The 27,289-nt window shown below is 39.5% G+C and overlaps 1 protein-coding gene across 1 annotated transcript in view; it reads right to left on the reverse strand.

Annotated features, from left to right (window-relative positions):
* LOC139948325 (uncharacterized) overlaps positions 1-27,289 on the reverse strand; it is a 161,774-nt gene that overhangs the window by 54,001 nt on the left and 80,484 nt on the right. Inside the window, exons 9-11 of the mRNA XM_071946451.1 lie at positions 19,381-19,589; positions 8,189-8,276; positions 3,641-3,808 (exon numbers count right to left, since the gene is read on the reverse strand). Coding sequence (XP_071802552.1) covers positions 3,641-3,808; positions 8,189-8,276; positions 19,381-19,589 — 465 coding nt within the window. The remainder of the gene's footprint in view (positions 1-3,640; positions 3,809-8,188; positions 8,277-19,380; positions 19,590-27,289) is intronic.

Below are 27,289 nucleotides of genomic sequence, written 5' to 3' on the forward strand. Positions count from 1 at the left end.
TTTATTCATTTTTTTATTTTTACTTTGGAGATGAACATTTCAACTAAACATTTTTACTTAAAAAAAGAAAGGAGATGTTGATGATAAACCACTCATCTTATATAGCGCCCTCTATTGTCAGTGTCTAACACAGCTCATGTATACAAAGCATTACTAAGACTGAACATGACCCAAAGAGTTCTTAAACAAGTCAAGTAGTCATTGCCTCTTTCCTTTGAGTCTCAATCTATGAACCCATAACAGCCAACACCTCAGAAGTATGTTTGCGTAAGGTTGCCAACGTGCCAATGGTGGCAACGCACAACTCGTTCCACTGGAAATTGTTGGAAAGTGTGCGCAAACGTTGGCAACGTTTACGCAAGTGGAACGCACCCCTGGTCATTAAAAGGTATCAAGAATGATGAAAAGATCAAACTTTCACAGACAATGCAAACATTTAAATCACAGCAGCTATCTTCCCTAAGATATAAATTTAATTTGAGATAACAAATTTTCATTAAGCATAATTTGAAAACCAAAGATACCATCATTGCATCCTTGCCTTCTTCTTCTACTCAAGCATGCTGTTGGGTCAGCGACAGAGGGCAGCTACCTTGGTACGAGGTCGGATGGAAACCTCTACAACCTCTCAAGACTCAGAGCAAAGATCAAAGTCCGAAGGAGATGCCTTAGAGATTTCCTGTTTGAAGAAGACGAAGCCATCACTACACACACACCAAACGACATGCAGCAGCTGCATGGATCGATTTTATGCCATCAGTCTAAAGAAAATGCAGGTAAGGGGCCAGGACGTGGATGAACCACCAACTACCAGCATTGCCAACCTTGAGCTTGAGGCTGTCCATGAGTTTGTGTATCTTGGCTCAACCATCTCCGACAATCTCTCCCTTGAAGTAGAACTCAACAGGCGTGTAGGAAAGGCTGCCACAACACTCTCCAGCCTGACAAAGAGATTCTGGTGCAACAAAAAGCTTTCAGAACATATCGAAGTACAGGTCTGCAACGCTTGTTTGGTGAGTACGCTCCTCTACAGCAGTGAACCATGAACCCCTACACTCCCATCAAAAACATAGATTGACGCCTTCCACATGCGATGCCTGATGAGGCGCATCCTCGGCATCTCCTGGAGAGACCACATTACCAATAACACAGTGCTTGATAGAGTGGGAATCGCTTCATGTTTACCCTCTTCAAGCACAGACGCATACGTTGGCTGGGACATGTCACCCGTATGGAGGATGGCCGTATCCGAAAAGACCTCCTGTATGAAAAGCTGGCATCAGGGAAGAGGCCGTTAGGAAGACCAAAGCTACGCTATACAAAGACACTTCCAAGTGTGACCTCAAGTCACTTAATATCAAAGTCTTATATAGCGCACGTATCTACCAAACTAGGTACTCAAGGCCCTGAATATAAAAAAAATCATTTAGAAAGATAAGTTATTGCAGTGATGCATTCTGAGACCCAATTATTTAGCACCGTATAAGGGTTTACAAGGTGCTACGGCGCATTAAGCAACCACAACTGGGAACACCGGGGCGAACCCCTTCTCTTTTCGATAAGTGCACTGGGTTCTTTTACATGCCTATACACAACACATGGGACCAACGGCTTTACGTCCCATCCGAAGGACGAAGCAATGGTAAAGTGTCTTGGAAACGTTTGAATACGCCTTGACACTGATATGACAGGGTTGCTACAGCCTCCATTGACCTAAAAGATGCGTGTCTTCTAACAGTCGCGATAGCTCCTGAACATCAGAAGTATTTATAGTTTCAATGGAGAAATAGTCTATGGCAGTTCACTTGTATCTTTGTGCCGTAACCGCTGGACTGGAACCAGGTGAGTCAATCACTCTTAAGGAATTAACATATAAACTTGTATCTTTGTGCCGTAACCACCGGACTGGAACCAATGGAGTCGATCACTCTTAAGGAATTAACATATAAATTTGTATCTTCGTGCTGTAACCGCCGAAATGGAACCAGTTGAGTCAATCACTCTCAAGGAACTAACATATAAACTTGTATCTTTGTGCCGTACCCACCAGACTGGAACCAGTGGAGTCAATCACTCTTAAGGAATTAACATATAAACTTGTATCTTTGTGCCGTACCCGCCGGACTGGAACCAGTCGAGTCAATCACTCTTAAGGAATAAACTTGTATCTTTGTGCCGTACCCACCAGACTGGAACCAGTGGAGTCAATCACTCTTAAGGAATTAACATATAAACTTGTATCTTTGTGCCGTAATCGCCGGACTGGAACCAGGTCAGTCAGTCACTCTTAAGGAATTAACATATCAACTTGTATCTTTGTGCTGTACCCACCAGACTGGAACCAGTTGAGTCAATCACTCTTAAGGAATTAACATATAAACTTGTATCTTTGTGCCGTACCCACCAGACTGGAACCAGTTGAGTCAATTACTCTTAAGGAATTAACATATAAACTTGTATCTTTGTGCCATAATCGCCGGACTGGAACCAGTTGAGTCAGTCACTCATATAAGGAATTAACATATAAACTTGTATCTTTGTGCCATAACCGCCGAACTGGAACCAGTTGAGTCAATCAGGTAGAGTTTGTTCTTAGAGAAATCTCTTTCTTTATTCTACTGCAGCGGAGTATATTTATAAGATCTTGGGAGACTTCTCAGTTCTGAAAAGAACTGTCCTGCTGTTTAACTACTACCCGGGGGGAAGGTATAGAAAATTGGCTGGGACTATACTTTAGCTTATAGGATCGTAATTAACTGCAATACCGCGGAGTCAGTTCTTGAATTGGTCTCAACGTTTCGACTAGGTTGCTCTAGTCATCGTCAAAACTCTACCTTGCAAGTAGATACACACATGGTGTTACTTCAAACCAAAAATATATTGATACCTCACCATGCAATGCCTCAAATCCTATATATTTTAGACTTGTTCCTTTTTTTACAAAAATTCTAACATTAACATAAAAAATCTCAGAAAAGGTTGGCCCATGCATTAACTTCACAATTTTCGTTTTGAATTTCACCACCTGTCATCGCCCAAACTACTCCTATTTATTTTCTTTTAATGGATTTTACTACATTTTGTGCCTTGTGCGAATGTAACAAAATGTAACACACGCTTTGTGGAGGGATCATGTAAGAGTACTTGCATACACAAATGACTCTCAACTTAAATGCTATGTAAGCAGGATTTTGGCGTTCATATCTTGGACGAAACCTGCACGCTCATTGGATTAATAATGCGCAGTCCCATCATGCATCACACTCACACTACGCCATATAATTTTGCACTGCATAAATGTAAATGATGTACTTCCTGAACAAGAATCTGTGCAAGCTGATTAGCCCATCCCAGCAGTCCTGGATACTGGCCGCTGGGGCCGAGCGAAGGATGAAACTTGTCCTCTATTGTCTGTGTTATAGAAACAGTGCAAAAAAATAAATACCATTCTGCACATGGTCCATCAGGAAAAGTTTCACCAATTGTTTGATATTCTTTTCTTTTTTTACACATTTTTTTAATGAAAACACTAATTCAAGTAATTTGTGTGCAATTTTATTCTCTGTTGCATGTTTCAAATTACCATTAAATGTCAGTTTGGGTGATCAGACAGGTACAACAGCAACATTTACATACTGACCAAAAAGTCCACTGTCGGCCTTTGTTTTGTAGATATCAGGTACTGACAGAAGGAGGTTTCCCATACCATGCTCAATATAAACTGTTATAGTTATTCCATCCGGACAGCTAAATATGATGTGTTGACTATCTTTCTTTTTCTTCACTAAACACTCATCTACCAGGTGTCCTTGAAACAAAACACAAAACATAATACATAGTTTAGTAATTGGCATAAAACCAAGGTAATGATATAACTGGTTTGTTTATAAAATAAATAAGTGACTGTTCATGTATTTGTGGTACTCTAAAAAGTGTTCAAAAAGACCAACTTCAGTGTTTATTTAAATTTCACAAATGTTTTAAAGGAACAATACAGAATTGGTTTTGTTAACAAAACATTTGCTGGCAGTGTAAGCACTCTATGTTATCCACCATTTACATAAACTGACAAACCTGTAGAAGTTTGAGATCGATCGGCCATCTGGGTCACGAGAAAATAGTGAAAAACCGATCACAAATTTTGCATAAACTCCAAACGCAAAGTTAAATTATTTATTTCTCATCATTTCAGGCAGAAATATTTCAAGGAATGTTTTCTATCATCATTATTAGACCGTGTAAACTTCATGTAAATCTGTGATCTTCACGATTTTGTTTTCTTACCAAATTCTGTAACGTTCCTTTAAGCTAGAAAACAAGAAAACCACAATGACTTTATGACATGTGGTTATAGGGAGATTTTAGAGCTGCCTGTTTGAACTGGAAGTAAATGTCATGGTAGAGTCATTCCTCAAAACAAAATGCCGGAAGTGTTGAAAGCTACAAGACTTTACAAATATTACGACTTTTTGAAATGTGGTTCAGAAGATAATTTTTTGAAGAAATAAGCTTTAAAAATGTGTTTTTCATATTGTACTTACAAATTTGATAAGATACCCAATATGGTATCCCAATCCGATGCATTTTAACGAAAACACTTTTAGAATGTAACCTTCATATCCTCTCTCGGTTAGGATTCCAATACTACAGTAGTCTTCGAATGCGCAATCACGGCACAATCAGCCTGCTAGCCATGGGGTCCGATTTGTCACTTCATCATTAATTATTGTGGAGTTGGATTAAGGCCTTGAATAATTCTTATTGATTGAAAGCATTTGCTTATTTTAGGTAACTAATATTAAACTTGTTTTGAAAAGATTTTAACTAACCAAAAACTTACACCTTTCAGAGACACATTGGTTTTGTGCACAAATACAAAACGGGCAACCTACTTAGTTTGAACATAATCGCATCAAAAAGTGGACATTTAATAGTGCAGACGATTATCATGGATGTCAACGACTAATGGGTCTAATAGATGTTAAATTTGCATCGGGGATAAAGAATATTTTTCACAGGACTCGGGAAAGTACTGAGTATACAGTGCTAACACACATCGGTGTATGGGTAAAAAACCAAAAAAAAAAACCAAAAATTAATATTCTTTATCCCCGATGCAAATTTAACATCTATTATATCGTTGCGGTACCCGCTGCCAAAACATAGGATTCGAACTGCCTCTAGCTGCCGGGGCAACCTCGGTAGTCTAGTTGGTAAGACACTGCTCTAGAATTGCAAGGGTCGTGGGTTCGAATCCCACCCGAGTAACATGCCTGTGATATTTTTTCACAGGACTCGGGAAAGTACTGAGTATACAGTGCTAACACACATCGGTGTATGGGTAAAAACCAAAATTAATAGACTAATGGGTCATTCCGTGTCAAATCAACCAGTGGTCCCCAGGTGACCCCCTCAGATTTTGATGAAACTTCACCAGAATGATTGGATGTGGCTCAAATGAACACATACAAAAAAGCTAAGTCATACTCCATGTTGTTTTCGAGATATGATCCATTGAAATTTGGTCAAGGCGGCCATTTTATGCGCGCGCGAGACGCAAAATGTGGTTTTTGTGTAAATTTCCGACTTTGAAAACTCATAATTTAGATTTTGTACCAAGTAGAGAGCTCAAACTTGGTATACCATCTTACTTTTTGCCAAATTTCATGAATCTGCACTCAATTTAAATGTATCTCCTTTAATTTTCTAGTTATGGTCACCCAAAGTAGGCACTTTAATCAGCCGAAAAAGTTTTTTGTGATAATTGGGGTCACCCTGTGCCCACATGAGGGGTCAAATAAAACCTATATTCCCTAGTTATTATCTATGGGTGCATGTCTTTACCCAAGCAATTATAAGCTCACCAATGCATTCTTTCAGAAATAGCATGGACCCAAAGTTGGTTCCAGCCAGAAAAAGGTCAAAAAGACCCCGCCCGTCTTGACCCCGGTTGACCCCGCGATCAATTGAAACATTTTTTGAAATTGATACCAGTTAAACATATACATTATATCTACTTATACACCAATTTTCAGCTTTGGCACTCAACTCCTTCATGGTGTGGTGGCAATTTGAATATTATATGTTTTTGGCACATTTTAATGTAATATCATACAGTATACATGTACACATGTACATTCATGTACACATGTACAATACATGGTAATATATGTTTGAAGCTTCTGTTTTTTTCTGGCAAGCATAAAAGTAAGTTTATTTGTGTTATTGTTTTTAGAAATGGGTTGATGATGCATGTTTTCAACTGCAATAAATAATTTAAGGCAGGTACCTCAAAGTGCTGCAAAAATCTTCCATAACACACACAAAATATTGGAACAATACCCCAGTATGGAACCATACTCCAGTATACCGTGTGGAGTTTCACTTGAAACATGGATTAAACCACACAATACAAATAAACTATATATGCCAGTACTTAACACTCACTGTCTGTAATATTCTTCTCTGGTTTTTTACCCAACCCCAGTCCCCTTGTTTCCTCCATGCTATATACATGTTTATGCTGGTTAAACTTTCCAATCACATGGTCACCTCATTTGCATAAACGCTGGTATTACTTCCATACACTACTTTTTTAGAACAATACTTCTCTAATGTGTATGACATGCAAACACTACTTTCTCAAACAAAATTTGTACTTGTGTATCACGCAGACACCACAAATGCCAATGCATTGGTGTCACTTTTTGCTAGCCAGAAAAAATAAGTTACACAAGCTTCAAACATTTATTACCATGTATTGTATGTGTACATGAATGTACATGTACATGTATTCTGTATTACATTAAAATGTGCCAAAAACATATAATATTCAAATTGCCACCACACCATGAAGGAGTTGAGTGCCAAAGCTGAAAATTGGTGTATAAGTAGATATAATATATATGTTTAACTGGTATCAATTTCAAAAAATGTTTCAATTGATCGCGGGGTCAACCGGGGTCAAGACGGGCGGGGTCTTTTTGACCTTTTTCTGGCTGGAACCAACTTTGGGTCCATGCTATTTCTGAATGAATGCATTGGTGAGCTTATAATTGCTTATGGGTAAAGACATGCACCCATAGATAATAACTGGGGAATATAGGTTTCATTTGACCCCCTCATGTGGGCACAGGGTGACCCCAATTATCACAAAAAACACTTTTGGCTGATTAAAGTGCCTACTTTGGGTGACCATAACTAGAAAATTAAAGGAGATACTCTTAAATTGAGTGCAGATTCATGAAATTTGGTAAGAAGTAATAAGGAATACCAAATTTGAGCTCTCTACCTGGTACAAGAACTAAATTATGAGCTTTCAAAGTCGGAAATTATCACAAAAATCACTTTTCGCGTCTCGCGCGAGTACAAAATGGCCGCCATGACCAAATTTCAATGGATCATATCTCGAAAACGACATGGAGTATGACTTAGCTTTTTTGTATGTGTTCATTTGAGCCACATCCAATCATTCTGGTGAAGTTTCATCAAAATCTGAGGGGGTCACCTGGGAACTTTTCTGAAAACTGGTTGATTTGACACGGAATGACCCTAATGCAGATGATTATCATGGATGTCTACGACTAATGCAGATGATTATCATGGATGTCTACGACTAATGCAGATGATTATCATTGATGTCTACGACTATGCAGATGATTATCATTGATGTCTACGACTATGCAGATGATTATCATGGATGTCAACGACTAATGCAGATGATTATCATTGATATCTACGACTATGCAGATGATTATCATGGATGTTTACAACTAATGCAGATGATTATCATGAATGTCAACAACTAATGCAGATGATTATCATGGATGTCAACGATTAATGCAGATAATTATCATGGATGTCTACAACTAATGTTGATGATTATCATGGATGTCAACGACTAATGCAGATGATTATCATGGATGTCTACGACTAATGCAGATGATTATCATGGATGTCTACGACTAATGCAGATGATTATCATGGATGTCAACGATTAATGCAGATAATTATCATGGATGTCTACGACTATGCAGATGATTATCATGGATGTCTACGACTAATGCAGATAATTATCATGGATGGCTAGAAGTAGCATTAAATGCACTCCAGCCATATTCTACACTGTCATGCAGGTGAAGGCATCACTTGTGGAAGCAAATATTATGACTGACAAACATGTATGTACCTTGTTCTATTTGATCCTCAGTTAATATGATGGTCTTGTCAAACCTGACTATGAAGTTTGTTCCAGTTGCATCCAGTTCAAAGCCCACCTTTAAAAAATAATAAGTCAGTTTCCAAGTGTATCATGACCAAAACAAATAATACCCTGAATAATAATAGATAGTTAAAAATAAACTTTTGCTCAAAAAAAACAAAACAAAATAATGTTTATTCTTTTTTTCTGGAGGTTTTTCCCATTTGGCTTTTCACTTTCCACTAAGGGAGCTTCTCAAAAGTCGGGCACGTTCCTAGCGCAAAAGAACGTTCCTGCGGGCATATGCCCGCAGGATCGCAACATCATGACATTAGGAACGTTCTAACATGAGATTAGACGCGGTCACGCATTTGGAACGATCCAAAAGATCGCTCTGGCGGTCCAAAGGACCGGTCCAAGTAAAGCGGCGGGGATACTCTTGCGATCCAAAAAGAACGTTCCTACCGTTCCGACTTTTGAGACGCTCCCTAAGTTTGGCCTCGTCTTGGTTTAGATCAAATAAGCTGTCACTAAACTCGAGCAAAACCAAAAACATGTTTTCAGCAGGACTCGCAAAGCATATGACAATTTCACCATCAATATTAATAATACTCCAGCCCTTTTCACGCCAGTTGTCTGTCACAAAGGTTGTTTGCGATTTCATGACCAACATTCACATGATCGCGCACATTGCGTTCCCGACGTCCCTTGTTTATGTGAGATCGCACTGTGTGTTGTTTATCAGTTCGCTGGTGCTCTGTTAGTGTCCCGTTAAGTGTCATGTATTTGCTTTAGGTTACCACCGATCATTTTCTTGGCGCACCAATGTGTTTTTCAGGCATAAGAATTTTCCGGATTTTTCACCGAGTCTCTGAGTTCAGTGTGAATTTGAATAAAAAATTGGGGGATGAGCGAATGGGTTTGCGTCCACACCACACTGCCACACCATCATTATTGCATGCATTAAAAGACGTTCAGAGTGCTTTTCGATCAGATTCATCCCTTGCTAGATGTTGACGTCGCCAGAATATGCATGTGTGGAGAAATTGCAGCGAAGTACATGTACTTTACATGTACAGCGATTGATCACAACCAAATTCTATAGAGTAAAGAACAGTCCTACTTGTGTTTTGAATGTGCGGTGCGTGCGATGTGTATGCTTTTGTGAACATAAAAGGAATGACTGTCAAGTCTATCTGCACACGTAAGTTTACAGTTTTTTCCCCTGTTTTTGCTACAATCAAAATAACACTCGGTGTCGTTATGTGTTTTGCAACGTTCAGCCACTGGGATGTCAAGGAAATTGACAAAACGTTAACAAGTAAACGATTTCTCAGCGTCCCAACTCCAAAGATGAATGTATCCGAAAGCATTTTGTTTGAAATTGCAAGCGGAAAAGCCAGATTCAAGGCTTACTTGATCGGAAGCTTCTTGGTCATAGAAAAAAAACTTTTGAGGAAAGCAATAAAATAAACTAATTTTCAATTTGTGACGCCGACACCATTTTTTCCAGATACCTGGAATAGACGACCTTTCTCCATCAGGTAATGACAGGTACTGCTTAAAAGTTTGTGCATAAGGAAAGGAAACCCAATGGTTTGTGCATGCATAATTGTTGTGCGATCACCAGGGACCTTGGTAATATTCACAACTTTACATTAAGTACACTGTGTGTCGTCTCACACGAGTGATCTCGGCGATTCTAAACAGGGTTGCGATTTTTGGAGGGTCTTGATCCCGGTTGTTTATTATGCGGGTCCATGGTGATTTCATCGCACGGATTCATTTCACACGACACAAATTTGTGATTATATAACGGGAATGTGATTTCACTCCCAATGACCATGGTTTAGAAAGCTCGTGTGAAACGGGCTTTAGTCTCATTGTCGTGACCATACTGCGCCCTTGTTTGCTAATTTGAACACACTCACACTCTTGGATATCAACAAACTTCAATCAGGCATTTTCTTGTTCAAATACACAAAAAATCTTCTGCCCCACACTTTCTCCAATTACTTTCCCTCTGTCAGCAACACGCACCTTTTATTTATATAACACACGCTCTAATAATGATCTCTTTATCCCTTTTCCACGCACATTTTTCTAAATGAACACTCTTCGCTATCATGGGCCCTGCCTCTGGAATTCAATTGATAGGCGTATTCGCTCACAGTCCTCTATTGGTCGATTCAAAGCCTCCTTCAAAATACACATTGTCTCCCATTATGTAACAGAATTGTGATTCTGTCATTATCTTGGTTTAACTCTTTCGTCGTGGCTGTCTTGTGGATTTGGCATTGTTTGTTTGTTTGTTTGTTGGGGTGTCGGTTGGTTGGTTTGTTGGAGGTGTTTGTTTGTTTGTTTGCTTGTTTGTCTTGTTGGGGTGTTTGTTTTTGCGTTTCGTTTATCCGCCTCGTTTTGATGTATTATGTTGTTAATATGCATTGTTTTATTATTTATTATATATTATTTTATTGTTTTGTAAAGGTATCCCAGCCTACAAGCTTTGCTTTAATGGGCCATATGCCTCCATACAGTTTTCAGTCTGTAAAATCCTATTGTTTGTAATTGTATATATTAATTGTGTTCTATGGAAATAAATGTTGATCGATATGATTTGAGACCTCAGAATTAGATTTTGAGGTCTTGAAATCAAGCATCTGAAAGCACACAACTTCGTGTGACAAGGTTTTTTTTTTCTTATCTTGCAACTTCGACGACCAATTGAGTTTAAAAGTATTTGGGTACTTTTTGCAACACAAAACACAATGTCCACAGATAAACATTAAACTTACTCTGTTTGAAGATAATTATAGTAGAAAGCATACCTTGAACTATTATTTGCTTAGGTGCTGTAGTTTTTGAGTTTTCATGACATTGTTTACTCATTTCTCAAAAACTACAGCACCTCAGCAAATAATATTTTAAGGTATGCTTTCTACTATCATTATCTTCAAACGGTGCGAGTTTAATGTAAATCTGTGGACATTGTGTTTTGTGTCCTACAAAAAATACATAGACCCTTCAAATGTCCACAAGTTTGTTATTTTGTGCATTTGTTGAGCTAACCAAGTGAGAAGACTGGTCTTTGACAAACTACCAAAAAGTGTTCAGTGTGAAGGTCAAGCACACGCAGACATACTTAATTTTTCCGGTATTCCACTCACTATCACCCGCATGTCAACTAGACCGCTCAGCCACAACACGCCACAAATTATAGGCACAAGTTACATGACAGGGATTTAAACCCATGACAGGGATTCAAACCCACACTCTGCTGCTGACAACACCAAAGCTTGGGTCCAGTGAACTAGATCGCTCAGCCACAACATGCCACAAAGGCACAAGTTACATGACAGGTATAATATTTCGAAACAAAGGTAGAGAAATATGGAAGCTATAAAACGTAGTTGTTTGAGTTGCAACGTGAATCAAGATGGATCCTTGTTCTTCATTCACCTCTGAACTTTAACCTTTGAATAATAAACCTGTATGACAACAAGTCAATAGAGGGCGCTATGCTACATCTCTCCCCTTTTTCAAGATAGAAAACGTTAATGATTTTGTTTTAGATAAAAATTTAAACCAAATTAATTGGGAGAATGCATAACCAAAACTTTCTAAAGTTGTTAAAAGAAAAAGGTTGAGGGCAAAGAAAATGTAAAAAGGAAGGTTCTCCAGTTGCTTTGTTTTGCTCATGAAGATTACGGCTTGGCTTAGCAGGGCAAGAGATGTAAAAGAAATAAAATTTCATAGCAGAATCCTACAACAGTTCAGAGTCATTTTTTTGTTATTTGTTGTCCTTTACTATTCGGGAGTTAAACATAGTCTTTGAACCGAATCGGAGCATGTTTGACGCGAGAGGGTCTATTTGAGTTCGCTGATGGGGCTTGTTCTTGTTCAACTGATGGCGTACGTGTAGGTTCCTCCTTTCCCACGAATTTCTTGCAATGGGAGACGTTGCGAGTTACAACATGGTGATCATGTTGAGCAGTGATCATTGGGCCCTTTTTATCAGTGACCGTATAAGGGCGAGGGTGGTAGGGAGGGGTTGTTTTGCGGAGCGTGTCAAAGTTTTTGACGAGAACAGTGTCACCAACAGCAATAGTCGATGGTATTGTGTGACGGCGTTTCTCAGCATATTGTTTCATTTTCTGTTTTGCTAACTCATCCCGTTGGCGGAAGTTGAGCTGTTGGTCGTGAGAAGAGTTGTGTATCTGCAGAATCAGTGTGTTGGTGTTGCGGCCGAAGCGTGCAGCCGCCGGAGCAGTGCCTGTGCTGCAGTGCGGGGTTGAGCGATATGCACGGAGAAATGTCCAAAGTTCTTGTTTCCATGGCTTACCTTCTGCCTCAGCACAGCGCACAGCTTTTTTTAGCGTTTTCATGAAATTTTCTGCCTGCCCATTTGCCTCAGGCCAGTGTGGAGTTATTTTGCGATGGCGAAAACCAAGATATTCTGAGAAGGTTTTGAATTCTGCGCTGTTGAATGGGGGTCCATTATCGGTTTTCACGACTTCGGGAATGCCATGTGATGCAAAGATTTTGTCAAGGATGGGAATCGTAGCGCGAGCTGATGTTGAGCGCAAGATTTCAACACATGGGAATCTGGAGTAATCATCTATGCACACAAGAAGGTAGTCTCCGGAGATGAATGGTCCACAGAAATCAACACCGACGTTTTGCCATGGATATGCGGGAAGATCCGTCATTGACAAGGGTTCGCGTTTGTGCTCTCGAGTGGAAGATTGGCATGCGAGACAGTGCTTAACAAGTTCTTCAACTTTCTGATCAATATTTGGGAACCACACCTTCTCACGGAGTAGCGACTTTGTTTTTGATATTCCCTGGTGACCAGAGTGGGCAAGACTGAGAACACGCTGTTGCAGAGTGGAGGGGATGACGATACGTTGCTCGCGCAAAATTATTCCGGAGTCTGTCACTGTGATGTTCTCGCGAACAGCCCATATGGCGGGGTAGTTTTATTTGAGTTTGGATGCTTGGATGGAGGATTGGAGTGATAGATCTTTGGCAGTTTCTTGACGGATTTCTTCAAGGGTTATTGCTTTGGGGGTGGAGTGGTGTGCGATGAAGTTGACAAACTCCTCAGTTTCTACAGAGAGGTTGTTGGATTCAGAGTTTGCGATGGGATGTCTTGACATGTAATCCGCTGGATTGTCCTTCCCAGCACAGTGGATAACAAACATGTCATACGACTGGAGTTTTAACAGCCAGTTCTGTATCCTTGGAGATGTATTTGCCTGTGGCTTTGAGAATATTGGTACAAGTGGTTTATGATCGGTGACGATTGTGAATTTTTGTCCAAATACATACATGTGGAAGCGAGTAACACCCCAAGCTATGCCTAGTGCCTCTCTTTCGATTTGGCTATATCGTTGTTCAGTTGGAGTGAGCGCACGACTTCCATAACTCACCACTTTACTTTGTCCGTGTTTGTTTGTTTGTTTGTGTGAGCATTGCGCCAAGACCAACCGCACTAGCATCAACCCATATTGCAGTATCTTTAGTTGGGTCAAAGTATGCACCAACTGCTTCCTGTGAGAGTGATTCTTTAAGCAGTTGAAGAGCATTGCAGTGTGTTGTAATCCATTCGAATTTTGTGTTTTTCTCTGTCAGCACTCGAAGGGGTTCAGTTATGGTTGACAGGTTTGGTATGAAGCGCGAACTATAGCTTGCCATACCGAGTAAGCTGCGGACCTCAGCCGGGCTTTGTGGGTCACTAGCGTTTTTGATAGCATCAACCTTTACGGGGTCCGGGGAGACACCTTTGCCGCTGAAGACGAGCCCAAAGAAGTGAATATGTGGCTGAGCGAACTGACACTTCTCGTTGTTAACAGTTAGGCCCTTTAGTTGTAAACGCTCCATAAGCAGGTGGAGCCGTTTGTTATGTTCCTCGATGGTAGGGGCATGGATAAGAATGTCGTCTGAGACATTGAGTACACCTTGTATACCTTCGATGGTTTGCCGAATTGTGTTTTGGAAGACTTCACTAGCGGATGAAATGCCAAAGTTTAGTCTTTTGTATCGCTTGAGTCCAACATGTGTAGCAAATGTTGTTATATACCAACTTTCGGGTGATAGTTCAAGCTGATGGTATCCTGAGCGGAAACCCAATTTTGAGAATATTCGTGATCCATTGAGTTCAGCGATAAGCTCATCCATAGTTGGTGTTGGGTGGCGTTCGCGAATTATTGCCTTGTTTGCAGCTCTCATATCTACACACAAGTGTATGCTGTCAGGGCTGTGTGGTTTTGGGACTGCGATTATAGGGGACACCCATGGAGTGGGACCAACTGCATCCTCGATGATGTCTTGGTCTTCAAGTTCTTTCAGTTGTTTTTCAATTTGTTTTCTCAGGTGGAAAGGTGCTTTGCGATGTCTGAGCGACAGGGGGTACAGATTCATTGATGTGGAGTTGTACCTGGACTCCTGCTAGTTTGCCAATGCGTGGAGCAAACAAGTTTGGGTAGGAAGTGGCAAAGTCATTATTGTTATGATCAGTGATGTTGTTAACTGGATCATTGATGGTAATAAGACCTAAATCTTGGGCTGTTTGGAGGCCAAGGAGACATCCAGCTTGGTTGTCAACAACAAAAACGTTGGTTGTTATGAAGTGGTTTCCTGTTTCAAGGAGTGCTGTAAACCTACCAAGTATTGGCAGTGGCTCTTTCACGCCGTATGGATAGAGGCGTATGTGTGTTTTCCTGAGAGTTAGTGACTTGTGGCGTGAGATACGACTGAATGTGGATTTGTCGATGAGGTTGCGGGGGCATCCAGAGTCGATGACAGTCACTTTAGAACCTTCAGTGGAAATGGTTGCGTGTGGCTTTCGCAAGGTTGAATCGATTGCAAAAACGTACTCATCATCGGATGATGATGATGCATTGTGTTCATCTACATTCCTGACCGTACGTGGCTTGTTGTTATATGGTTTTTGTTGGCTTTGAGAGGACCGACAAACCGACGAAAAATGGTTGAGCTTACCACAGGAGCTGCATTCCTTTCCTTTGGCTGGGCAATCTTTATCATGTGGGTATTGTCCCCCACAGAAAAAGCATTGTTTCGGCTTGTCATTCCACTGCTTGTTTGCGTTGTCACGATTGGTAGATCTGCCCTTGCTGGGAGTTTGACTCGACGGTCGCTTTGAAATTTTGTTAACGGTTTGATGGCTTTCGGTGTGATTTTCAACGTCGCCAGCCCTCTTTTCTGACAACTCAAGGGATCGAGCAAGCTCTAGCAACTGTGATAGTGTGTAAAGCTTCTCAAGCGCTCGTCGGCGAAGTTTTTTTGAAGAGCATCCAGTAATGATTTGTGTGAGCAGTTCACGATTGAGATCAGAGAGGTCACATTTCTCTGCAGCTTTTCGAAGTCGAGTGCAAAACTGATCTACACTTTCCTCTGGATTCTGAGTCAGGCGCCTGAAGAGGATGGTCTCATATATAGGGTTCTGTTTTGGAACGAAATGAGTTGTCAAAGCTTCTTGAGCCTTTTCATAATCATTCTCATCGCCCGTGTCAGAAAGTGTATCAAAAACAGTCTGAAGTTGCTCACCTCCGAAATGTAGAAGTAATGCTCGCTTTCTTTTAGCTCCAGTGATGTTGAATCCGACCATAGCTCCTTCAAAACGTTTCAGCCATTTCTCCCATTTGACACTGAGAGCGGTAGGTTCACTGTAGGGGTCGAACGGAGCCAGGGTTGGCATGTTAGATGCCATGATTAGCCGATTAGCTTACGACGTGTCCAGATAAACACGTGTGTGATGTGACTGTGAATAAATGTTCAGCATTCAGTTCAGGAGTGCGACCGAAAAATGTCCCGAAATCTCACTTTTGTTTGTTGGGATATCCTTGAAATTAGAGCACTCGACAGATGATGATTACGCTTTGAGTTGAAACAGATCCCATCCTCGTCGCCATTATAATATTTCGAAACCAAGGTAGAGAAATATGGAAGCTATTAAACGTAATTGTTTGAGTTGCAACGTGAATCAAGATGGATCCTTGTTCTTTATTCACCTCTGAACTTTAACCTTTGAATAATAAACCTGTATGACAACAAGTCAATAGAGGGCGCTATGCTACAACAGGGATTCAAACCCACACTCTGCTGCTGACAACACCAGAGCTTGGGTCCAGTGAACTAGATCGCTCAGCCACAACATGCCACAAAGGCACAAGTTACATGACAGGGATTCAAATCCACACTCTGCTGCTGACAACACCAAAGCTTGGGTCCAGTGAACTAGATCGCTCAGCCACAACATGCCACAAAGGCACAAGTTACATGACAGGGATTCAAACCCACACTCTGCTGCTGACAACACCAAAGCTTGGGTCCAGTGAACTAGATCGCTCAGCCACAACATGCCACAATCGCACAAGTTACATGACAGGGATTTAAATCCACACTCTGCTGCTGACAACACCAGAGCTTGGGTCCAGTGAACTAGACCGCTCAGCCACAACATGCCAAAAATCTGGAATATTCCATTTCATAAGGCAAAGCCGAGTGAAATGGAGAAGCCAAATTTCACAGAGTACATGTACACTGTGAAAAGCAAGGTGTTCAGGATAAGCAAACACCTTGTATCAACCCGGAACTATTAACTTCCAAGCTTATCTGAGTGTCAGAATTTAACCTCATGGAGACATGTGAATAGAGTATTTCCCTCCTCAGTAGCTGTGAGTTTAGTAGAAGTTTGCTGATCTCGTGAATAGTGCTGGTGGGCGAATAGTGAAATTTTGTTATTCGGATACCGCTGGCCAACTATTCGAAATGAGATCTTTTGGGCGGATTGATATTAGTTTTAGACAGTGTCACTCGGTTCATTCATAAAAATGACCGGATCTAATTTAAAGATGGCGATTTGCTTTTTCTTTTGATCGTGATTGACTCTACGTGAAGGAAAACTTTTGTAATCTTTGAACAAATTACATGTACGTCAGAAATGTCATTGTTTTAACTCTTCACGGAGGTGAGCATAGTTAAATACTTAATGTATGCTGTTTTATGCTGTCTTAATAGAAGTTTCATAAGGATTCAGACAAAACATTCATATCAGTTGTCGCCCGACGTCCGCGGATATTAAAGAATATCCGGTTACTCGGTTGTAATTACAGAATTATCCGGTTTGTAAATAGGTATTCGCGCCCTGCGGATATCCGGTTAAGAAAAAAAAGGCATTCGCGGTTACGGATAGGAAAACCTATTCCCCATTAACCGGATATTCGAATAATTCGCCCAGGCCTACTCGTGAATAATGTATCAGTAGGCAGGGCCAGTAGGTAGTTATTCAGTGTCTTCGTTATATTTAAATGCTTTGCCTTATTTAGGTCTGCTGTGGTAAGTCATCCCCCCCCCCAGGAATTCCTTAGGGCATTATGTTCCGGTCAAGTATGAAGTTTTGAATGGGTGAAATTTTGAGGTTTGTTGAGTACATGGGTGCGGTCAAGGAGAGTGAGTGTATGCTAGCTGTGTGTTGGATAGAGGGAGGTCATTCTAGCAGCGTCTTAGATAGAGAGAGGATGTGATCCTTGTTGATCCAGTGACAGAAAATTGCACTGGGTGTTAGTCTCAAATCTATGTGATTGTGCCCCATTGCCAAAATCACAGCAGATTTTCAGGCTGCTATATATATTTTAAGGCAAATTGGTTGGAGTGAGGGGACAACAGTACTGAGAGCTGAACTTTAAGAGCTACACTATTATGGAAACGGTAAGTACATTTCTTATTTTTATTGCATGCTTACTGCATTTCAAACTTTACTAAAATCAAGTGCATGATGCTATTTCTCGTTCCAAGAAGAAGTTTAGTTTTAAATCGATGTGGTTTGGAAAATGCAAGTCATGGCTATGTTCAATGCTTATTACATTTATTCAAGAGGCATGTTCATTTAATTCTCTAGCGTGTCTAGTGTTTTGGACTTTGAAAATGTTCATCAATTTGTGTGTAAGAAAGTTAATGGAAGATTCATGGAAAACTTTGAGCAGTTCATTATTCTTTTGTTGGACATATTTATAAGAAGATTGAGGTTTACTTTTCCCAACAAATAGATGGTTTTCACCCCTGGGTGTGAGTGTTAATGGAAACATAGAAGAAACGCCAGACTGAGTGTCGGTCGATGATATAAGACGTTCCAGGTCCAATGAATTTGGTTGCTACATGAGCAGCAGAGGGCGCAACAACCTTTGAGAACTTTGTGATGTGAACTTTGAACTTTGTGACTGGTTTCGCAGCGACTGGAACCACAACGCGTTAATTTGAGTTTACTGTGTGGGAGCTGGGATTTTCTAGCTTTAATCTTTGTGGAATGGTGGAGTGGAAAGTGGACGCCTATAATACGGTGGGGCCGTTTCTTTACTTATTATTGTATAATCTCTAATGTTAGATATATTTATGCGGAAAGCTTAAGTGAGTGATCAATAACCTATAATATAAAAAGTGTGTATTTATCAATGCCAGTGTCACCTCTTTTGAAGGAAGTTGTAAATAATTTTGGGGAGTAAAATCTGCCCCAAGTTCAAAGCAGAACATTGCTTTTCCTTTGTGTATGTGAAAAAAACCGTTTACCACAGCTTAGAACAGTGAACACTCTAGAGCTGTGGGTTTTGGGATTTCTGTAATTGTAAATATTAAGTACTGCCAAGAATTGATCAAGGGCATAGTTCGTGTATTATAAAAGGTGCCATATAGTCAAGGTGACTGTTCAACTGAGATTGATACATTATCCAGTCAAATATGTAGTTTCCTTTAATTGAATTTAGGTTTGTGTCCGATGAAATTGGACACAGTCTGTTTTATTTAAAACCTTTCTGAATTTGAGAAGGCCTTTTGGAACAGGTTGTGACAAAAGTATTTAGATCATTCAATGATGTGGATTTCATTTAATAATATTGATTTGTGAGTTACATGTAGACCAAACTTAGTGAAGGTTGGAGAGAAGTGTATTTATTAAACTTGTAATTATTTATTGTAAATATGTAACTCTGTTGTCACTTGTCTGTTATTATTTGAGTTTGCCTAGATTGTCTTTCGGTCATAGTTGCCCTGCGGGGAGCTGTGACACTAAGTGAGAGTGGACTTTAACTACTTTAATTGTAATAAGGTCTAGGTTACAATGAGGGATTGAGCTAAAAACTCATTAAAAATCAGTGAAGACTTACACTTTTTCCGCTTTGAAGATGTCTCATACCAAAATAAGTGAAATAAGTAGCTAATGCATCTGGATTGGTCACTACTTCGCCTCGTTCTGCACGAGCTGCCAATTCCAAAATTCGTGGTGAGATAAGTGTCAGCCTGAACTCTCCGTTCCCATTAAAAGTGTACTGCAAATTATCAAAGGTTGTATAGTGCGGGTCACCTACACACCATGCTGGAAAGCAGAAAAAAAAAACTAAAAGAATTAAAAGATGCAAACATTTGTTTTAAATGAGGCAACCCTAATTATAACTAGACATTGAGAGTTTGTGAACAAACTCTAGGTGTTCGGTTTCCGGGAGTAAAAGCCTGGTGTAAAAAACAAATGTTGCAACTAGCTTCGTCTCAAGATGTGTAACAAATGATCAAAATTGCAAAAATTGTGGAAACAACACAATGACGTCATTCCGAGTTCAAGAAGTTAAATTGTCCTTTACTAACAATACACTAATACACCAAGCAATACCACGTGACACATGATGACGTCATCAAGCTAGACTCCACATATAAGTTGCTATTATGAGGGAGATTATGTATATCAATTTTGAAACAATTATCATAAACTATGCCACAGACATCTATATGTAGTACAAGTGTATTTTGAGATGTTTTTAATCTGCCGCTAGAGGCCGCTCTTACATTTGGTGACATAATCGGTATTATGTTTTTAAACCAGACCTTTGCCAGAGTTGTATTCTGTAAAGGTAAAGCATCAAAAGGTGTATGTTTCAACCCAATAGCCATTACATGACGCCCTTTCTAGGGTTTAATGCGTAACGCAGTAAACCGATTTAACACCAGGAAATATGCATAATTATAGTCAGGTTGCACAGTCGGGGCTATAAGCGATTGGGATTGTCAGGGCGCATTCAGACGTGGTTCCATTGTTCTTTTCAACCAACCAAAGCAATAGTAGACCAGCCAAACTTTAAAAAGTGCTCTAGAAAAAAAAACCACGGCATAGTTTGTTAATGGCTGGCATCCATGCTAGATGTATGGATCATGGGCTCGGGAAGACGATTAGGGTGGATGCCCAGCTTGATTTTGAATTTTAAGGTCATTTTGGGGTAAAAAGGTCAAAAAAGGTCAAAAATCAATATTTTTAAAATTTGTGTCAAATTTATTCACATTTGATAGATCTATCCATAAAATGTATTTTTAACTTTATGTTGACACTACAAACCTATGTAATTCACGTATAAACTTTGACCTTGTGCACAAATGTATAGCAAAACAAAGTGTAAAAGTGTGATTATCTTGAAAAGGGTACATTTTGAGTACACCATTTGTTTTTGCACTCCCCATCCTCATTGGTGCATATATTGGTTTCAAACAACTTTTTTTGAAAGGTAAATATACCCAGGCAGTTTTTGAGAAAAAAAATAATTCAAATACCACCTTCATGTGGGGTCTTAACGACTCATTTTAAGGTCAAAATTTCAAATAAGGCAAAAAATTAGCATTTTTTAAATTTTCACAAAATTTGACCCCAAGTGATAGATCTATCCATAAAATGTATTTTTACGTTATAGTTGATATGCCAAACGTATGTAATTAGCGAATAAACTTTGACCTTGTACACAAACGTATAGAAAAGCAAAACGTAAAAGTGTGATTATCTTGAAAAGTGTACATTTCGCCAAATTTTACCCCAGGCGGCAGATCTATCCATACAAAATAGTTTCATCATCAAAATGACATGCCAAGTCTGTGAAATTATGAGTTAATCCTTTGTCTTGTACACAAACGTATAGGAAAATTAAATCTTAAATTGCAATTTTCTTAAAAAGTGCGTATCTTGAGCATAATACAGTGTTTTTGCACTTTCTATCCCAGCAATGCATATAAATGTTTGAAAACAACTTTTTTTGTGAAAGATCAATGTACCAAGGCAGTTTTTAGTTTAAACTAAATTCATATTACACCTTCCTCATTGGTAAATTGAAACAAGAAATGCGTATGCTGATTCATGCAATTAGTTTGATATAGTAGTTGTATAGTTTGACGTGCTCAAAAAATGCATGTTTGTATCAAAGTTATTTTCACACTCAAGTACATGTACGCAGTTAAATACACAACTTTTATTAGTGAATTAACAAAGTTGAACATTCTTTTTGCAGCAAAATGTTGTTTTTTTTCCTAGGTAGGCCTATACATTGTAGCTACAATGGGGGTAGGGGGTATCGTGCAGTGATACATTGTATACTTTCTTATCTGGAGTGCCATTAGTCAAAGCTAACTCCAGAGCTACATGTAACCAGGCACACCAAAACCACTACAGCTTGACACACTTTTATGCCAAGTTTCTTTGATGAAAGAATTCTCACAACTCTTCAAGCACTAGCAGACAGCAATGACAATCTCATCACTTTGATCAATCAGTTTGTGGACATAACACAGGTCAGAAACATACCACCATCACAGTTGCCTGGCCACTATACACATCAGGAAGAAATGAACTTAAACGGGAAAGTCCAAAGTTTGAGATTTAAATCTTTTTCAAGGGAGGACTACGTCTGCTTAAACAAATTCAACAAGCACTCTAGAAATCCAAACTCCCATCTGTGGTCTCATTACATTGTGATGGTGGAGATTGAGATCCAGGACTCGGAGAGACAGATACTTGATCACCAATCTGGGAGTTTTTTCCGTAATGCTGCCGTCCCCATCATCTATGATCACAGTAACTTTGATCGATAGGGATGTGTTCATCTGGCAGATATTAAACTCCTCAAGAAGACAGAGATGTTGATGATGTTTAGAAACTTTCATAACAAACAGTAAGATTTGATGTGTTCCGACTTAACCCACTCCTTTGCGAAGACGATGACACAGACTCTGATATTGTGAGAGAGGTACCACTGGTATCTTTGACAACAAAAGACATTGCACCAGTTGATGTGGTAAAGTGATCTTCTAACAACTCCAGATCATGGAACGCAGTATATAATAACCATCTGGAAGCACCGTCTGCTTCAAGAAACTGATGGTTTTAGTGACGCCCTGAAGAAAATATTGCGCAAAAACTTTCTCTGACCTGTACAATGCAAATGTTTCAAACAAATGAATTATGTACGGTACAAAAGCCTATCAAAAGTTACTGCAACAATTGCTCAATGCTGCCACTGGAACCTACAACCTGGTCTTGATCGCTAGATTGGAGAGGGCTCCACCAAGGCAGTGACACAGTCAAAGAGAATGAGAAAGAAAAAGCCAATTCGAAAGTTCATCGATAGACCGGGGTTCCACTCCTACACGTCAGGTATGGGCTATTGAACAAACCTAATCTCAAGTTCTTGTCAGACGTTTTTGTAGAAAGGGCAAGGGTCTACTGGAAAGATGAGGAATAGTACAGGCGGGGTTCCTTTATGTTACGGAAGCCATGGTCCTTTAGGAGAGATGACGTTTTGAGGACACCTTAGCAGGCTGACACCCGGTTGATGCTCCATGCATAGAGGCAGTCAATGAAGGATAAGAGTGATTTGCAGGTGGAGAAATGTCACTTTTGTGTGTTCAACAAAAGCGTCAGAAACTTGGAAATATATGCACATTAATTACCCGATACGTGCAGTAACTGAGAGACTTGCCAACCTGTAAGGCAGCTTACATGCTCTTAAATGATGCGACACAGCCTCTCCTACATAACCATTGGTAAAAGAAAGTCTCCGAAAAGCAAAGTTAATATGTGTCAAGGGAATCGGCCGTAATAAACTTGCTCTCATTGAGCAGTTTGGTAACACTAACTTGTGCACCTTGGTATAAAATCATCAACCTTGTCAGGCTCCAACTCTTTGGTAAATAAGGCGAATAAGTGTCTGGAGATGTTACCGCCAACAAGAGATGCACTGAAACTTCACACAGCATAAACTAGGAATACATGGACGTCTCATCTCTCACACTGACACAGACACACATGAGCTTAAAAGAAAGAGTGGGGTTACCTGGAAGACTACCCCTATCTCAGATGCTTGATTTGAGCTAGTTTTATTAGGGTGCAAATCAAAGGGCACCAAGTCAAACTGTAAAACTATGTCAAACTGTTCTACGTGAATAGCATACAAGTACCTTTTTGTTTCATTTTACCACATAAGAAAGTTTGATATGATTTTTTTTAATGCCTTGGTATATTGACCTTTCAAAAAAAAAGTTGTTTTCAAACAATTATATGCATTGCTGGGATAGGAAGTGCAAAACACCGTATTATGCTCAAGATACGCACTTTTTGAGAAAATTACAATTTAAGATTAAATTTTCCTACACGTTTGTGTACAAGACAAAAGATTAACTCATAATTTCACAGACTTGGCATGTCAATTTCATGATGAAACTATATTAAATGGATAGATCTGCCGCCTGGGGTAAAATTAGGCGCAGAAATTCAAAAAAATTAAATTTTGACATTTTTGGCACTTTTTGACCTCAAAATGACCTTACACGAAGGTGGTATTTGATGTTTTTTTTTTTTTTTTTTAAACTGCCTGGGTACATTAACCTTTCCCAAAAAAGTTGTTTGAAACATATAATATGCACCAATGAGCTGGGGAGTGCAAAAAATGCTGGTATACTAAAAATGTACACTTTTCAAGATAATCACACTTTTACGTTTTGCTTTTCTATACGTTTGTGTACAAGGTCAAAGTTTATCTGTTAATTACATACGTTTATCATATTAACCTTAACGTACAAATACATTTTATTGATAGATCTATCACTTGGGGTCAAATTTTGTGAAAATTTCAAAAATGCAAAATTTTTGCCTTATTTGAAATTTTGACCTTAAAATGAGTCGTTAAGACCCCCACATGAAGGTGGTATTTGAATTTTTTTTTTCTCAAAAACTGCCTGGGTATATTTACATTTCAAAAAAAGTTGTTTGAAACCAATATATGCACCAATGAGGATGGGGAGTGCAAAAACAAATGGTGTACTCAAAATGTACCCTTTTCAAGATAATCACACTTTTACACTTTGTTTTGCTATACATTTGTGCACAAGGTCAAAGTTTATACGTTAATTACATAGGTTTGTAGTATCAACATAAAGTTAAAAATACATTTTATGGATAGATCTATCAAATGTAAATAAATTTGACACAAATTTTGAAAATATTGATTTTTGACCTTTTTTGACCTTTTTACCCCAAAATGACCTTAAAATTCAAAAACAAGCTGGGCATCCACCCTAATCGTCTTCCCGAGCCCATGATCCATACATCTAGCATGGATGCCAGCCATTAACAAACTATGCCGTCCAAAGTGTAATTTCACACTTTGGCTGGCCTACTACAATGCATTTGGGGAAAGGGTGCTTGTCTTTCTGGGAACCGTCATTGAATATTCTGCCACCGAGGAGTTAAGATAGATTGTATAGTTTCGCAAAATTCGGTACCTTCTTGGCAACTCGCTGGAAGTGGGAACCGCATCGAAGAAATCCAAGTGATACCTGATGAGGAGGGCGAAGATGGGCGGCTACAGAGAGTGGTGAAGCCGATGGCTTACTAGCTGGGCCAATCGGGTGAGTCGCTACATTTTCAGACCTAATGCTGGGGCAAGTACAGCCCCAACACGAACGCTAGTAGGTAACACGAGTACCGTGAATACGGAAAGGTTTCAAACATCTAGTATGTATAAAGGGCCAATAATTGCGAACATCCCACAGATTAATAGTCGGGATATTTCATGGCCTTTACACGTAACTCGGGGTATAACGGACCAACATTCTCAAAGCATGAGTACAGGTACACAAGGACAAGAAAGGGCGGACTATCACAATTTTTTATGGCAGCTTGCCGTTTAATATGAAAGTTAGTCAGAGCTTGTGTCAGTCAGGCCAATCAGGAATAAGTAAGCCTAGTAGTTTAGTGTACAACTTGGCAAACTCTAGTCAATATTCAGGGTATTCCATACATAACATGGATGGGGCATGTAGTAGGTTAGGAGGGACATCATCTTCAATAGAACTGGGTGGTGCCCAACTTTCAAATGCAGGGTGCAAAATAAGTACAGTAGGGAGCAGTAGCATGTTGGGGTCCATTGATTGCACAGCGGGCTCTTGAAGCATACCGATGGCGGATAACATGCAGCATATGAATTAACCATCAACTCCCTTTAATCCATTGATATCGGTTTGTAGCGAATTGGGCGAGGGCCTACCGCTAACCTTAAAATTTTTAAGATTATTCATAGCGAGTTTGTGGATTTCGCTGTGATCTTATAAAGCAGAGTGACCCTATAATAGTACAAATAGCGGTTAAGACACAATAATTCTTGCTGGCTGTAAACGAGGGGGGTTTTATAATATGGAAAGATAATAAACACAGGCGTCCAATTACTTCTATACATTACATGGACCTCTGCATTTTTTGACTTATGTAGCAGTGTATTTGCGAGCTCATCTCCATAGAACACATAGAATTATTGAAATAGTGTCAGATCGTACGCACAGAGAGCAGCAGCTCGTCCAATAAGGGGGGATGGCGCACTTTTAGAATGAGGCAGCAATTAACACCAGTTAGATCATGGGCATAATTGGCGATGAATTATGGGCATTGCACGTCACAGCACCATGTGTTAATCAAGCTCTAGAACAAAGGGTACATAAAGAATAGAAGGGCAATACCAAGTTTCATTATGACCTTTCGGAATGATTGATCATTATTAGGCACTAAATGGCCAGCTTCCATAAATCAAGGGGTAGCCTATTGCATAATATTAAAATTAAAGACCTTTGCATCTTCTTCCATTTGTACATACGTATCTGGTATTTCATATGTTTAATGAATAGGGTGGTATAGATGGCCTTAGCTTTCGATCCAAACCGGACCTAGTTCAGAGGCATAAAACAAGTACAAACAAATACATATCCATTCATAGAAAAAGAGAGGGGAAATGGATTAAAGGAAGAAAGAAGCGGGAAAGAAAGAAGCGGGAAAATAACAGCCAATCAAAGTTTCTATTTCAGAAACAATTGGTGGCTATGAACCAATACGAGTAGAGTGGCGAGGACAAAGGAGGTTTCATATGAAAGGATGGATTACTGGACCGTAAAAGTAGTAAATGCATTGTTCGTTAACAATGCAGGGAAACATGAAAGGGTAGAATTAGAGAACAAGTTGCATCATGATGCAATTAACAATGGTCAATTAATAGAGAAAAGCAAGATCAACAGTACTATGGTATTAAAAATAGGTATGAGGGACCTGTGGAAAAAAGAAGGGGGGTTACTTACATGACATAGTTATAGTAACAAATATATAGGACAACTTTAAAAAATTAATTTATACTTGAGTTACAGAATATAAACAACATTATAGTTCTCAAGCAGAAGTGAAGTGGGGGGTAACGGGAAGTTATTTAACACCAGTGTTTATGTTTAGTCCAAAGGGCTTGACTGTCTTGAGTTGGTGAATCCAGTGTAATTCTCTATGCTTGCAGTTATATTTCATATGTTCATAAATTGCACAAATGGGAGGATCCCACGGGTAGTTTCATTGTTTCTAAGATGAAAGAGGATTGTAGACGCTTGGACCCTCGGCAAGATTCAAGATGTTCCATTACATTTCCAGTGCTGAGCAGTCTGGTTAGTTTTTACCGCCAGTCTGCAAAATATGGAATTATTCGGTTGGGTCCTGAGGCGAATTAGAATAAATCTGCTTTATACTTGTTAAGTATAAAGAGTTACACGGTTCAATGGTTTGGCGGGAACATTGAATAGGACTGGGTGCGGTACCCAGGGTAAGGCTTATCTGGCTATGCTATCAATATACACATTAAAGCTTTGTTAATTTAGTCTTTTTTTAGTCGTTATATAGTTTAAGTATCATCGGTAACAGTAGCAGCTACCATAGCTTAGCAGGGAGGTCAGTACTAGCTTGAA

The sequence above is a fragment of the Asterias amurensis genome, chromosome 15 (genome assembly GCF_032118995.1).
Source record: "Asterias amurensis chromosome 15, ASM3211899v1".
Classification (NCBI taxonomy): Eukaryota; Metazoa; Echinodermata; class Asteroidea; order Forcipulatida; family Asteriidae; genus Asterias; species Asterias amurensis.